At 32.6% G+C, this 14,212-nt stretch overlaps 1 protein-coding gene and 1 long non-coding RNA gene across 2 annotated transcripts; both read left to right on the plus strand.

The window, feature by feature from the left end:
- Window positions 1-7,798: 7,798 nt before the first annotated feature.
- On the plus strand, window positions 7,799-10,272 carry LOC116106027 (putative disease resistance protein RGA3). The gene is made up of 2 exons (XM_031392385.1): window positions 7,799-10,138; window positions 10,243-10,272. The coding sequence occupies exons 1-2, from the start codon at window positions 7,799-7,801 to the stop codon at window positions 10,270-10,272; spliced, it is 2,370 nt and encodes a 789-aa protein (XP_031248245.1).
- Window positions 10,273-10,498: 226 nt separating this feature from the next.
- LOC116106017 lies at window positions 10,499-11,704 on the plus strand. Its single transcript, XR_004124198.1, has 3 exons — window positions 10,499-10,686; window positions 11,021-11,403; window positions 11,548-11,704. It is a non-coding gene; the product is annotated as an uncharacterized LOC116106017 (long non-coding RNA).
- The last annotated feature ends 2,508 nt before the right edge of the window (window positions 11,705-14,212 follow it).

The raw sequence follows: 14,212 nt of genomic DNA on the forward strand, positions 1-14,212 counted from the left end.
TAAAGAATTACCAGAGGCATTGGTTCCATTATCCAACTTAGAAACGTTAGATGTGAGTAGTTGCCTTCAACTCACCAAACTTCCATAAAGATAAAGATCAGGAAAGTTGACGCATTTGAGGTTTCTCAATTTATGTCGTTGTTGGAGTTTAAAAGAATTGCCAGAGACAGTGTATGAATTGTCCAATATAGAAACCTTAGATACTAGTCACCGTTCTTACCCAAACTTCCACAAGGATTAAGGAAGTTAGTACGTTTGACATACCTCAGTTTAAGTATCTGTTGGAATTTAAGAGAATTGCGAGATACAATGTGTAAAATATGCAATCTAGAAAACTTAAATATCAGTGAATGTTGGACAATTCAACAACTTCCACAAGAATTAGGAAAGTTGACTTTGGAGTTTAGTGATAGTACGTCTAATAGAATGGATAGATATGATGATGAAGTTCTTGAAGCCTTAGAACCACCTCGAAGTTTAGAGAAATTGAGTATAGAAATTGGTTGTTGTTCTGTAGGCATTGGACAAGGCTTTATGATTCTATGAATGTTTCACGCTGTAGAATAACTTTGGATATTGATCCTAGTGCAAAGCTGTTGACATCATCAGTTCTCATATTTCTTGGGCTGCTATTAATGCAACCAACGAAGCTTTCCAAGCATCTTAGTATTGAGTTTCATATTAGGATGAAGGACGAGTGCTGCCTTTATTCAGAATAGCTGTAATGATTTTGAAACCATGTATTGGTACTTCATTTTCCAAATTGTGTTGATGCTTAATTTCATATTTCCTTATTTACTTTTTAGAATTGCTGACTCCTTAATCACTATAGCCACAATAGAAAGGGGGTTATCATGATGGTCTTATAAGTATGAAGCACAGACACCAGGTACTGGTACTCAAGGGGCTTATTGTTTGTACTCAGGACACTGTTACTTTGTAGTATTTGCATCCTATTGAGGATGACCTTCAATATGATGTGCAAAGCATTTACAAGAAACAGGGGAAACATGTACTTTTCTTATATGAAGGAGAGTTTCAGATGAGGTCACAAAATCCTTGGTTCGTGTAGTGTCAACACTGGACAGCAGCTCTTACGGATTTATTTGCCATTTATTGGTGCCCAAAGGTTTCAAACTTTGCTAGCTATTGTCTGTACTTGTGTGTTGGTTCTGTACATATTAGCTAAGGCTTTCTCATTCTCTGAATGTTGCAGGATCTAGAATAAATGCAGATACCAAGTGCAAAGTTGGTGAAATCATCAGTCTTGGAATTTCTTTAAATGTTTATGCAGTTGTCTTGTACAACTGTTAACTTGCTCTTTTAAAATTCTTAAAATTGATATTTTGTTGTTAATTTTGTGCTAAAAATTTGTCAAGAGTCGAGGGGAACTGTAGGTCACCAGATTATGCTTAAATTGCCGCATCTTTTCAGGATGACATTAATTTGTAGAATCTGCATGCTGCTGAGAGTGACCTTTCAACATGAGGTGCAGAGTGATGACCAGAATCAGGGGAAATAATTGCCTACCCTTATGTGATGCAGAGGGTTTGGGCAAAATATGAGTTGTTCTTTCTTGGATGTCGTATAGAATAGAAATTGAAAAATTCCCAGTTTTCCCTTTTATTCTTGGTGCTATTTTATAAGACATCAAAGTGATTGGCACAAGCTGAAATCAGTGACATAACTTTTGGCCGCAAGACAGATACATATTCTGCAAAGCTTTAATATTTCACATCTCTAATCCAAGCAAGACGTTGCTCTGACGTAACCAATTAATACAATATACACCAGAGTAGAATGGTCTTAAAATATGTAACAACTAGTCTCTAAATACAAATCTAATTGGTTTGATATCAGTTTCAGTTAACATGTATTGATATATAGAGGTGACATCATTTATTATTAATAATAACATGCTAATATATATTATTCAGATAAAATATTTGTCTAAAATTAGGAGAGGACCGACGAAAGAACCTCTCACATCAATTGAGTTGGAATAAAATGAAAACAAAGAATCTTTTATAGTAAAAGAAGACAAAAAGGAAGAAAAGTACTAGTTATTAACAAAGGTGGGCTAAACCCCATAGTGTTGGCCGGCAGTAAAATATGTTTACTCTTTTGATTGATTTTTTAGATTCAAATCATCTTAAAGTCACCTACCACATTTGGTCCGAACACCCCTAATCATCAAGAAAAAAATAATAAATAAATAAAATAAAGGTGAGCTCACTAGGTGGATAATTTCTTTAATAAACAATTGATCACGTCAAGTGTCCCTTAGAATATAATTAATTTGTTAAGAAATTAACTAATTGGCAAGTTGATCGATAATTATGTGGTTTGGTTGGGGAAAGTGAGACTTAAACCACTTTTGTTCCAAACTTTGACATTTAATCACCTAACACTAATAAAACACCATTATCTTATTTTACTTACCTACTCCCTACGTTTTACATGGATTTTTCACTATAAATGAATAAAAAACATTGAACGATACAGTCTCTCTCACAAAGTTATTAGAAAATAGGTATTCACGGGATTCTAACATCTGTAAACCTGGTGAACTTGAAATTCAATTATGTAGACAATGTTTTCTGACTTTAAATTGTAGCATTGAAATTCTAATTTATATTGGTGAAACAACACTTAAGCTCGATTGTCTAATCAAGACATAAATTGAAATTGAAATTGCTTTACTCCAAATGGTGAAAGCTTCATCGAACTTGTCCCTTTGTTGAACTGATTGTGAATATGAATATTATAGTTGAAATCTCTCATATCAATTAAGTTGGAATGTAATGAAAACAAATAATCTTTTATAGTAAATTATTATCAAAATCAAAAGAAAAAGTAATAGTCAACAAAGGTGGGCTTAATATTTAATGTATAGGTAGTAGTTTTGTGCAACTGTTAACTAGCTCTTTTAAAATTCTTAAAATTGATATTTTCCTTTGTTATTACTATAGACACATTAAAATTCAGTACGTTGGAGGGATGATGCCAAAATAGAACAGAGGGGAGACCATGTTATCTTGTGACGATGATATTTTTTAGGGTACTTTCATGTATAAAGGTGACATAATTTATTATTAATAATAACACGCTAATATATATTATTCAGATAAAATATTTGCCTAAAATAAAGAGAGAATAGAACCTCTTATATCAACTAAGTTGGAATAAAATGAAAACAAAGAATCTCTTACAGTAAGAGAAGACAAAAAGGAAGAAAAGTACTAGAAGGTGGGCTAAACCCCACGGCGTTGGCCGGCAATAAAAAATGTTTACTCTTTTTATTAATTTTTTGGATTCAAATCATCTTAGGTCACATTAAAATTCAATACATTGGAGGGATGATGCCAAAATAGAACAGAGGGGAGACCGTGTCATCTTGTGAGGATGATATATGGATATTTTAGGGTACTTTCGTATATAGAGGTGACATAATTTATTATTAATAATAATACGCTAATATATATTATTCAGATAAAATATTTGCCTAAAATTAGGAGAGGACCGACGAAAGCACCTCTCACATAGACAAAAATGAAGAAAAGTACTAGTCATTAACAAAGGTGGGCTAAACCCCATGGCGTTGGCCGGCAATAAAAAATGTTTACTCTTTTTATTAATTTTTTGGATTCAAATTATCTTAGGTCACCTATCACATTTGTGACTTATCTTGAAACATTGGACTAATGAGATGTTCAATGAGTCTTGAGGATTAGTTAAGGTATACGTAAGCTTGGTCCGAACAACCCCGATCATCAAGAAAAAAAAAATAAATAAATAAAATAAAGGTAGGTTCGCAGTAAAAAAAGTTTACTCCTTTTATTGATTTTTTTGATTCAAATCATCTTAGGTCACCTATCCATTTGTGACTTAGCTTGAAACATTGAACTAATGAGATGTTCAATGAGTCTTGAGGATTAGTTAAAGTATACGTAAACTTGGTCCGAATAGCCCCGATCATCAAGAAAAAAAATAAATAAATATATAAAATAAAGGTAGGCTCACTGGGTAGATAATTTCTTTAATTAACAGTTGATCACGTCAAGTGTCCCTTAGATTATAATTAATTTGTTAAGAAATAAACTAATTGGCAAGTTGATCCATAATTATGTGGTTTGGTTGGGGAAAGTGAGGCTTAAACCACTTTTTTTTTCCAAACTTTGGCATTTAATCACCTAGCACTAATAAAACACCATATCTTATTTTACTTACCTACTCCCTACCTTTCACATGGATTTTTCACTATAAATGAATAAAAAACATTGAACGATACCACATGGATTTTTCACTATAAATGAATAAAAAACATTGAACGATACCGTCTTTCTCACAAAATTATTAGAAAATAGGTATTCATGGGATTCTAACATCTGTAAACCTGTTAAACTTGAAATTTAAGTATGTCGATAATGTTTTCTCACTTTAAATTGTAGCATTGAAATCCTAATTTATATTGGTGAAGCAACTCTTAAGCTCTGATTGTCTAATCAATACATAAATTGAAATTGAAATGACTATGAATTGAAATTGCTTTACTCCAAATGGTGAAAGCTTCATCGAACTTGTCCCTTTGTTGAACTGATTATGAATATTATTGAAATCGCTCATATCAATTAAGTTGGAATGTAATGAAAACAAAGAATTTTTTATAGTAAATTATTATCAAAATCAAAAGAAAAAGTATTAGTCAACAAAGGCAGGCTTAGTATTTAATTTCCTTAATATATATAAAAAAAATTTACAAATTGACAAGTTGACGGATACAATGCGGTTTGGTTTGGAACTTTGGCATTTATTATACGTGGATTAATATAACAATTGTAAGAAAATAAATAAACAAAACCATGGCAATAGCCATTCAAAGCTCAGCTACATGCAACGGCAAGTTTTATTTATTTATTTAATTTATTAATCAATTTTAAGACTCAATATGAATATATAGATCGACATTGTTGTCCAGTTAACTTTAGAGCGTTGATCAAATTAACTCGTCTTAATTGTTGATTGAGGCTGAAATATAACAGTCATATAAATTAATCGATTGATTTCAATTGACTTAGATTCATATTTAAAATTAACATGGCCTCTTATTATATGCTTAATATTTTGTTAATTTATAGTAAAATCTAGGATGGATGGGATCCTCATTACAACATCATATTTAGAACATAGAGTTGATAATGATCCAATTCAATGGAATTACCTTACCTTTACCTTAAGGGAAGTGTATTTTTCGCCCTCATCAAATTGACCACTTTTCACAAACTTAATTAGGGTTTTTGATTTCACCAATTTTCCACAATTTCTTAAATAGGTTTTTTGTTTATACCTCTTTTTTTCCAATTTCAAATTTGAAACTTACTTCTTCAGACTCAGATTCAAATTCATCCTATTGTGTGATTATTTTTTCATTAATATTAGTAACATATTTTCATCAAACAAAGAATATTTGAAATAAAAAAATATATATTTCAATGACTTAGAAAAATTAGATTTAGGGTTTATGTAAGAATTAAAGTTTAAAAATTAAAACAAAAATATAAAAAAGAGAATAACCTAAGTTCTAAAAAGAAATGAAATAATCAATCAATCAACCTCTAGATCAAGTGGCTTGGTAAACAATCAATTATATATAAGCAAAGAAAATAAAGAAAACAGATAGAAGTAAATGAGGCACAACGATTTGCATGGTTCACCATTTGGGTTACGTTCACGGTAATGGTATAACACAAAATTTTCACTATTAATCGAAGGACTAGAATGATACAATCTTTCTCACAAAGTTAATAGAAAATAAATATTTGTGGGGTTTTGAAGTCGATATGTAAAGGTAATAGATAAAGTTCCATCATAAGACATGTTTTTTAAGTTAGTCATTCCCATCCAAAAACAATCTTCAAAGTGATCTGAAACAACAAAAGTTTTAGACAATCTGACTTGTTTTTACTGTAGCTGCAATTCTGAGAATAAGTAGTAGAAGTTGGAGAGAAATTCGGTTATTTGAGAGATAAAATGTAATAGAAAAAGTGATGCTAATATATATAACTCATTCTATTTCCAGCATTGTCCAAAGATGATGAACAAGGGATGATTAATTTGCTTAGTGACACGAAGAAATAGAGTTGGATGAACTTTGAAAATGAATGCCACACTTCACAGCTCAAATCACCGTTAGTGTGAATGAGACTTTTTGACAACTTTATGGAAGTTTAACAAGCAACAAAACAAAACAAAACAAAACAAAAAAAAAAAAAAAAAGAATTTATAAATCGTGCGTGTTCCTTTCTCTTTACAGATTTGTTATTTGTGCATGATTGTTCGTTATATATATATATATATATTTTGGTGAAGCAACACTCAAACTCAGTTGAAAAAGTACTAATCGACAAAGGTGCGCTTAGTATTTAATAGAGTTGTCCAAGTGTTTGTGTCCCTCGTTAAAATAATAATTTTGTTTTGATATTATATGACTAGTAAAAAAGGCTGAAGCATAAGATAAGAGTACCTCCAGGGGTGTTTTTTAAAATCAAAAATATTTTAATTGATTTTTAAATATAAAGAATAAATTTTTTATTCAAAACCAATAGATTCTTTAAGTTTTAAGAGAAAATGTTTTTTTAAGAAAGAAACTAAATAGGAGAGATACATTATAAATAAAATACATAAAAACTTGTAATTTATTATTTAAAATTAAGATAGAGAGTGAAATAATTCACTCTTTAATTTATATTTAAAGAATAAAAAATTTGTTGGACTCTTGTTTCTATGAATAAACTCTTTATAATAAAAAGTTTGAGTTATATAAAGAGTTTTTCATCACCAGTGAAGAAGGAAGTTAAAAAAACACTAAAATTATGACTTAGGATTGGTGGTTACATTTGGTTAACATTTCAACTCAATTTCGTCATCTTCTCTTTGCGAAAATTGAAATTTATTAAAGTTGGTTTAGAGTTTTCAGATGAGAGTTTTGAATTTGATTGCAACGTTCAACTATATTCTTTATTGCTACTTGCTAGCTGTGTGTGTTTCTCTTCTCATCTTAATAGTTGAGTACAACTAATTACTTTTATCCGTTTTTCTTTATTTTCTTTGTTTATATAATAGTTTGATTGTTTATGAAGCCGCTTGATTTAGGGGTTAATTAAGTGATTATTTCATTTCTTTTCAGACCTTAGGTTAGTGAATATATTGAGTCCTTAAACCTTATTTTTTGGTTATATCACTATTTTGATAATAATAATAATAATTAAGAATAATCCATGTTATGGGGATAAATCAACAAAGTTAAGCCTTGCTTTTAGCCTTTTTTTTCCTTAAATTTTTTTATAATGTAGAAAATTTATCAATTTTATTTTTAATATAGCATTAAAACAAGAGTGTGAACTTGGAAATGATTTTAACAAGGATTCTTTCATTTATAACATGTAAAAATACTTTTAATGGAAATAATTTTTTAGATGATGTAGACAACGTGACACCATGCGATCCATTTGATTTTCTCAAAGTTTGGTTCAATTTGGAGAAATTGACCATTTCTCATGTTTCAATCAGCTTACGAAACCCATGATATCACCCCTCTTGAATTTCAAAGTTTGGTGCAATCTGGAGTAATTGAATTTTTCACCGCCATTAATGTGTCATCACCGTTCCTCGTTTTCCACTCATGGGTCCTCACCACGTGTATAAAAGTTGAAGTAAATTGCAGCATTATCACAACATAAGCAAACCAAATATTTCGATTTCTGATCAATCTTTGTTTAATCACTTACCATCATTCAATATGGCTGAAGCTCTTGTTTCCATAGCCTTGGAACAGCTGGCTTCATTCATTCATCAACAGGCGACAGAAGGGATAAGCTTGCTTGTGGGTGCTAAGCAAGAAGTTGAGAAGCTTCAAAGCAATTTCCGGGCAATTCAAGCTGTGCTGGCTGATGCTGAGATCCGCCAAGTGAAGGAGAACGCTGTGAGAGATTGGTTAGACAAGCTCAAAGACGTGTCCTATGACATAGATGATGTCTTGGACGAGTTGAACACGAAGTTTCTGAAATTACAAATTAAAAGAGCTGAACATGCTTCTAAGCCTCTGAAAAAGGTATGTTCCGTCGTTCTCCATTATCTTGTTGGTAAGCCATTGCTTATGCGTTGTAAAATTGTTATCAATATAAAATATCTTGGTAGAAAACTTGATATTGTTGTTGAGGAGAGAGAGAGATTCCACTTTAGACCAATCGCCGAGGGTAGCAAAGAAGTAGAACGGCAAATCACCACCTCCGCTATTGATTTAGAAGAGGTTCGTGGAAGAGATAATGATAAGAATTCACTAGTCGATTTGCTCTTGAGTCAAAGTAGTCAACAACAAGTCCTCCCCATAATCTCGATAGTAGGGATGGGAGGAATCGGCAAGACAACGCTTGCTCGATTAGCTTTTAATGATGATAAGGTGAACACACATTTTGATAAAAAAATATGGGTGTGTGTTTCTGAGCCTTTCAATGAGCTTAGGGTTGCAAAAGCAATCCTTGAATCTCTCACAAGTAGTCCATCACAATTAGTTGAATTAGAAACTGTAATGCAAAAAATAGGCAGACAAATTGAAAGAAAAAAGTTTCTTCTTGTCTTAGATGATGTATGGACTGAAAATTATGAAAATTGGGAAAATTTAAAACGCACTCTCAAATGTGGATCTCTAGAAAGTAGAATTTTGGTGACCACACGTAAGGAGATTGTTGCAAATGTCATTGGAACCACCAAAATAATCTCACTAGGGGTACTATCGGAGGATGAATGTTGGTCTTTGTTTAGTCAACTTGCAATTTTTGAAGCAACCAATAAAGAGTTTGAAGAAATCGGTAAAAAAATTGTTAAAAAGTGTAAAGGTTTGCCTCTTGCTGTAAAGACTTTAGGTAGTCTTTTGCACTTTAAAAGAAAATTTGAAGAGTGGGAAAATGTCTTAAATAGTGAAATATGGGAATTAGAAGTGGTAGAAGAAAGGATTTTTCCACCTCTTTTATTTAGCTACTATGATTTGTCCTCTATATTGAAGAAGTGTTTCTCATATTGTGCTATTTTTCCAAAGGACTATGTAATATGGAAGGATGAATTGATCAAGTTATGGATGGCTCAAGGTTATCTAAAGTCAAAGGCAAACAAAGATATGGAGTTAGTTGGTGAAGAATATTTTGAAAACTTAGCAATGCGTTCTTTGTTTCAAGATTTTAAAAGAAGTGAATATGATGGTAGTATTATAGGATGCAAGATGCATGATATAGTGCATGACTTAGTTCAATTTCTTTCAAAGAATGAATGTTTTGCAATAGAAGTTGAGAGTGGTGCAAGTCCTCAATCAGATATTTCTTATGAAAGGGTTCGACATTTATACGCAAGAAGTAGTAGTTCAATTCCTAGATCTATTCTTAATCCAAAAAAATTGCATAGCTTTGTAGTTGAGAGGGCATACTTTTATGAAACAGACTTATCTAGATATTTTGAGCAATTAACATGCCTGAGGACATTAAATCTATGTAATTGTTACGGTTTTTATAAAATTCCAAAAGGAATAAAATATTTAGTGCATTTGAGGTACCTTAAGTTGAATTGGAATGATGATATAGAAACATTGCCTGAGGTATTGTGTGATTTATATAATCTACAAACCTTGGATGTCACTGATTGTGGAAAACTTAGAAAGCTACCCCAAGGGATAGGAAAGTTAGTTAATTTGAGGCATCTATTAATTGGTGGGACAAGGTCATTAAGGTACATTCCAAAAGGAGTAGAGAGATTGAGTTGTCTAAAGACATTAAATAAATTCGTTATTAATGGTGATTATGATGATGGTAACAAAGCATGCACTAGTCTTGATTCTTTGAAGAACTTGAAACTGGGCCCATCTTTAGAGTTAGAGTTGGTAAATGTGAGGGATAGTAATGCACTTAAACTTGCAAATTTTCAGAGTACCAATAATCTCCTTCATTTGACTTTATCATTTCGTATTCAGTGTAAGGAGAGAAGAGGAAATGAGGAGAATGTAATGATTATTGAAGCATTACAACCACCTCCAAATTTAGAGAAATTACGGATAGAATACTTTGAAGGCAAATCCATGTCTTTTGATTGGATGGTATCATTAACCAAGTTGACGGAGTTAGAGCTTTATGGTTGCTGCGAGTGTGACCATTTACCTCCTTTGGGAAAACTACCATCTCTTGAATCACTAAACATAAGATTGATGGAAAGTATAAAAAGAGTGGGTAATGAATTTTTGGGAATAGAAAATGATACCACATCATCAATTGTTGCCTTTCCCAAATTGAAATTCCTCAATTTAGAAAGTCATAATGAATGGGAAGAGTGGAATTATGATATTACAAATAATAGAGACAAAGATATTACCATCATGCCCTGCCTTCATTCTTTGTCAATTAAATGGTGTGATAAATTAACGGCACTGCCAGAACAAATTCTTCAAACACCAACACTGCAGCAATTAGAGATTGTTCATTGCCCTGTTCTGGAAGAACTTTACAAGGAGACAGGAGATGATAGGAGCGAGATCTCTCACATTCCAAAAGTCTCTATCCGTTGATTGGAATCATGGAGTGAAGATGAAAGCTGTAACAAACATGGCTGTTCCATTCTCAGATAGCTGCAATTGCTATTCACCCATTGGTAAATCTCCCTCCACTTCCCCTTTTTGTAATTCAAAATCTTATTTTACAATAATATTTATTGCTCTGTTTCTAACTAAACTTCATTCTTCTCTTCTATGTTCAATCGTGAATGGTGTTCTTCGGTGTTCGAAGTTCAATCGTCATTCTTCGTTTTCAATAGTCTAATCTTCGCTTTGTTTGTTCGATCGTCTTCAGTATTCTTCGACGGAATTGTTGTGTTTTTCTTCACAACAATTCCGCTGAAGAATATTTGGTGATGGGTGTTGATATCGTCATTTTTCCCTTTTTTCTGGGTTTGGTTTAAGATTTTGGTGGTGGATGTTTTTGTTTAGTGATGGAGGAGGGAGAGTGGGTTCTGGTGCGGCGAGCCATAGAGAGAAACTTGTGGAACCCGAGTATTGGAGATGGATGGGAGAGTTCTAAGCCGTTGAAGGTCATGTTTAGTGGGCTAGCCAATTGTTGGACCGATGCGATTCCGATTGCTAATGGAGGACTTGGAGCCATGGTGTGGGGTGGTGTTGCTTCAGAGACTCTTCAACTTAATGGTAAAGTTCATGTAAATCTTGTAAATCACCAGTTCTTGTAAATCTTGGGCAGCTATAAATGCGAGAAAAAACGAGAGTTTCTAAAGCATCTTAGACCGAAGTTTCACATCAGTTTGATGAACGAACACTAGCTTTGTTGTAGTTGTGGATGATTTCCAAACCATGTTTAGGTACTTTGTTTAGCAAATTGAGCTATTTCTTAATCTTCATTTATCAGTTATAGCTGTTTATGCAACCAATGCTTGTCATTCTAATTTTTTTTTTTTTTTTTTTTTAATTTCATATTTCTTTTTGTTACCTTGTGAAAATTGCAGACTTCTCAAACGCTGCAGCCACAACAAAATGCAGTCCAATGGAGGAATGAAGCCAAAATAATACACGTATGCTAGCAACATGGTATCCAAATAAGTCATGAGATGTTTGGTATTTCTTATTTTGCCTCATCTTGTCAAGAGGCTGCTTGTTTATATTGTATGCATATCATTGAGGATGGCCTTCCAGCATTATGAGCAGCGAAATGACCAGAATCAGGGGAAACAGCTGCATGTTCTCATACAAAACAGAGTTTCGGTAGAGTTACGGATGCCTTATGTACAGAAGTTGTTTGGTGAGTTTTTAAATGTACTTGCAACACGGAATTCAGGTCTTGAGATGTTTAGTATTTCTTCAATTGCACCATCTATCAAGTGGTTGATTGTTTGTATAATTATGCATATTATTGAAGATGATCTTCCATATGATGCATAGAGCAATGACAAGAATCAGGAAAAAGGGGCCTTTTCTTACATGAAGAGGAGTTTGGGCAGAATCACTGATGATTTATACGGAGTAGTGAGTTTTTCAGATGAGTTTGACATCTTTTGCTCCTACGATGCGTCAAAATGAGCTTGCAGCTTTAGATGATTTGGCCATTATTTTGCACCCAAAGGTATCAAATTTTTCTAGCTAAAGCTTGATTATGTTATTATGTGTTGGTTCTTTAAGTTTTAGCTAAGGATTTTTCATTCCTGAATGTTGCAGGCTCTACAATAAATTCAGATCCTAGTCCAAAGTTGTTGACATCATCAGTTCTGATATTGCTTTTGCTGCGATTTAATTGTTGAATATAACTGTATCTTCTAAGTTTCATTAATTTGATATTTCCTTTCGATACTCTGAACAAACTGCAGACTTCTTAATTACTGTGGGATAGTTAAAATCCAGTTCATTGGAGGGATGATGCCGAAGTAGAATAGGGAGAACATGATATTCTTGTTTGCCTAATTCATCATAAATCAGTTGACTGAATAAAATTGCCTCTGAGAAAATCATTCTCGCCTTTTAGGTCGTTTATGTGAATCGCAGTCATAAGAGTCAGGAATTAAATGTTCAGGACTATGACAAGAAAAGAGAATGTATGAAGGTGGGAGAAGTGATGAAGCAAAATACTTGCTCTTAAGCGATGGACAGTTGCCTTCTTCAGAAATTACATGGTATTTTAGTTTCTGTTTGTCTAATTAATCTTATGTCATTAAGTAAATATATTTATAATCTCATTTTGAGATGCTCATATTTGTTATTTATGTTGTTTATGTGAATAGAACATGATACAGTCTGGTAGACATTGGACTCAAGGAGCAAGGATGAAATAGGAGAACCAAGAATTTAGGGGAAGTGATTAGAAGAAGAAGGTTTGTAATGTTTCAATAACAAATTATGTTTCCTTCTCTTATTTTCCACTTAAAGCAATCTCATGATAGAAGTTCTGTTTTCTTTTGGGCTGTTTAGTTAGATATCAAATTCTTTTTTGAAGAAATGATGTTCATACAAACTATGAAATAAGGTAATTCCCCTGTTTTAATTATTCTTGTTTCATTGAATTAACATCAAATTGTTTTAAATCTTGTGTTAAAAACCACTTTAATGCAAAAACTCTCATAGTGCTATCATTTCTTTTAATTTTCTGTTTTGTTATCTCATGCACACAAGGTATCTTCTGAGTTCTGAAAGTGATTCTTAGGGTCAGGCATCAAGGTTTCTTGAGCAGTAGTGATGCATGATACAAGCTCAGTAGTCAGGAGAATGTGTTCTTTCTTCCTTTTCTTTTTTCCACAATCAGTAGCGTCTGGCATTCGATGTAGTAGGAGCTTTAATGCAAGACATTTGTGTTGTAAACTTTGACATGCAATAGTTATCAATATAAATATAACTAGTGCAAAGAAATCTCTTAAGTTTCTGAAGCAGTTCAAGCACAAGCAGATCAAAACTCAAGTTTGTAGATAAGAGAGTGTTTTAAAGTATGAGAGGGTGTATTTGGGTTTGGGGCTAAGAGTTGTTTCAAAATTTTTGTACTCCATTTTGTTAGTAAAATTCCTTTTTTGCCTTCGTCCGTGGATGTAGGCTTAAAGCCGAACCACGTAAATTATTGTGTTATGTGTGATTACTATTTCCCTTCTATTTTAAGACTGAGCTTATATTATAACAAACATAATTCAATATGTAGTAAACACAATAATAAGGAATGTGTAAATATATGAACTAAAAGTATGTTCAGAAATATTTGAAAGGAAAATGATAGAGTTACCGAAAGTTACACACCGAATGACATGGCAAAATCTTGACCGTTAATTAATATTAACTTATAATGAATCAACGGTCAGAATTTTGTCACGTTATTCGGTGCACAAATTCAGTGCACACCCATCAGTATCTGTAGCATTACTCTATTTGAAAAGGGAAATTATGTAATATCCAAAAATAAACGTATGTTAAAGTGGGGCAACAACTGAATAATTAAGCTGAGAAAGTTATGTGTTTGGAATTGTATAATCTGTAAGCATCAGCCTCCTATAGGTAAGTTATTATCCCTTGAAATTCTTTCGATAGGTACAATAAAGTGTGTGAAAAGAGTGGGTAATGAGTTTTTGTTAATTGTTATCCCCAAATTGAAATCTCTCATGTTTGGGGAAATGGAAGAATGGGAAAAGTGGAATTTCGAGA

The sequence above is a fragment of the Pistacia vera genome, unplaced genomic scaffold (genome assembly GCF_008641045.1).
Source record: "Pistacia vera cultivar Batoury unplaced genomic scaffold, PisVer_v2 Contig508, whole genome shotgun sequence".
Taxonomy (NCBI): Eukaryota; Viridiplantae; Streptophyta; class Magnoliopsida; order Sapindales; family Anacardiaceae; genus Pistacia; species Pistacia vera.

Excerpts from the sequence above, each read along its gene's own strand:
- LOC116106027 (XM_031392385.1), top strand. The coding sequence starts at position 7,799 with ATGGCTGAAGCTCTTGTTTCCATAGCCTTGGAACAGCTGGCTTCATTC. Across the intron at positions 10,139-10,242 it reads CCATGTCTTTTGATTGGATG|ATTGATGGAAAGTATAAAAA; the intron begins GTATCATTAACC and ends ACTAAACATAAG.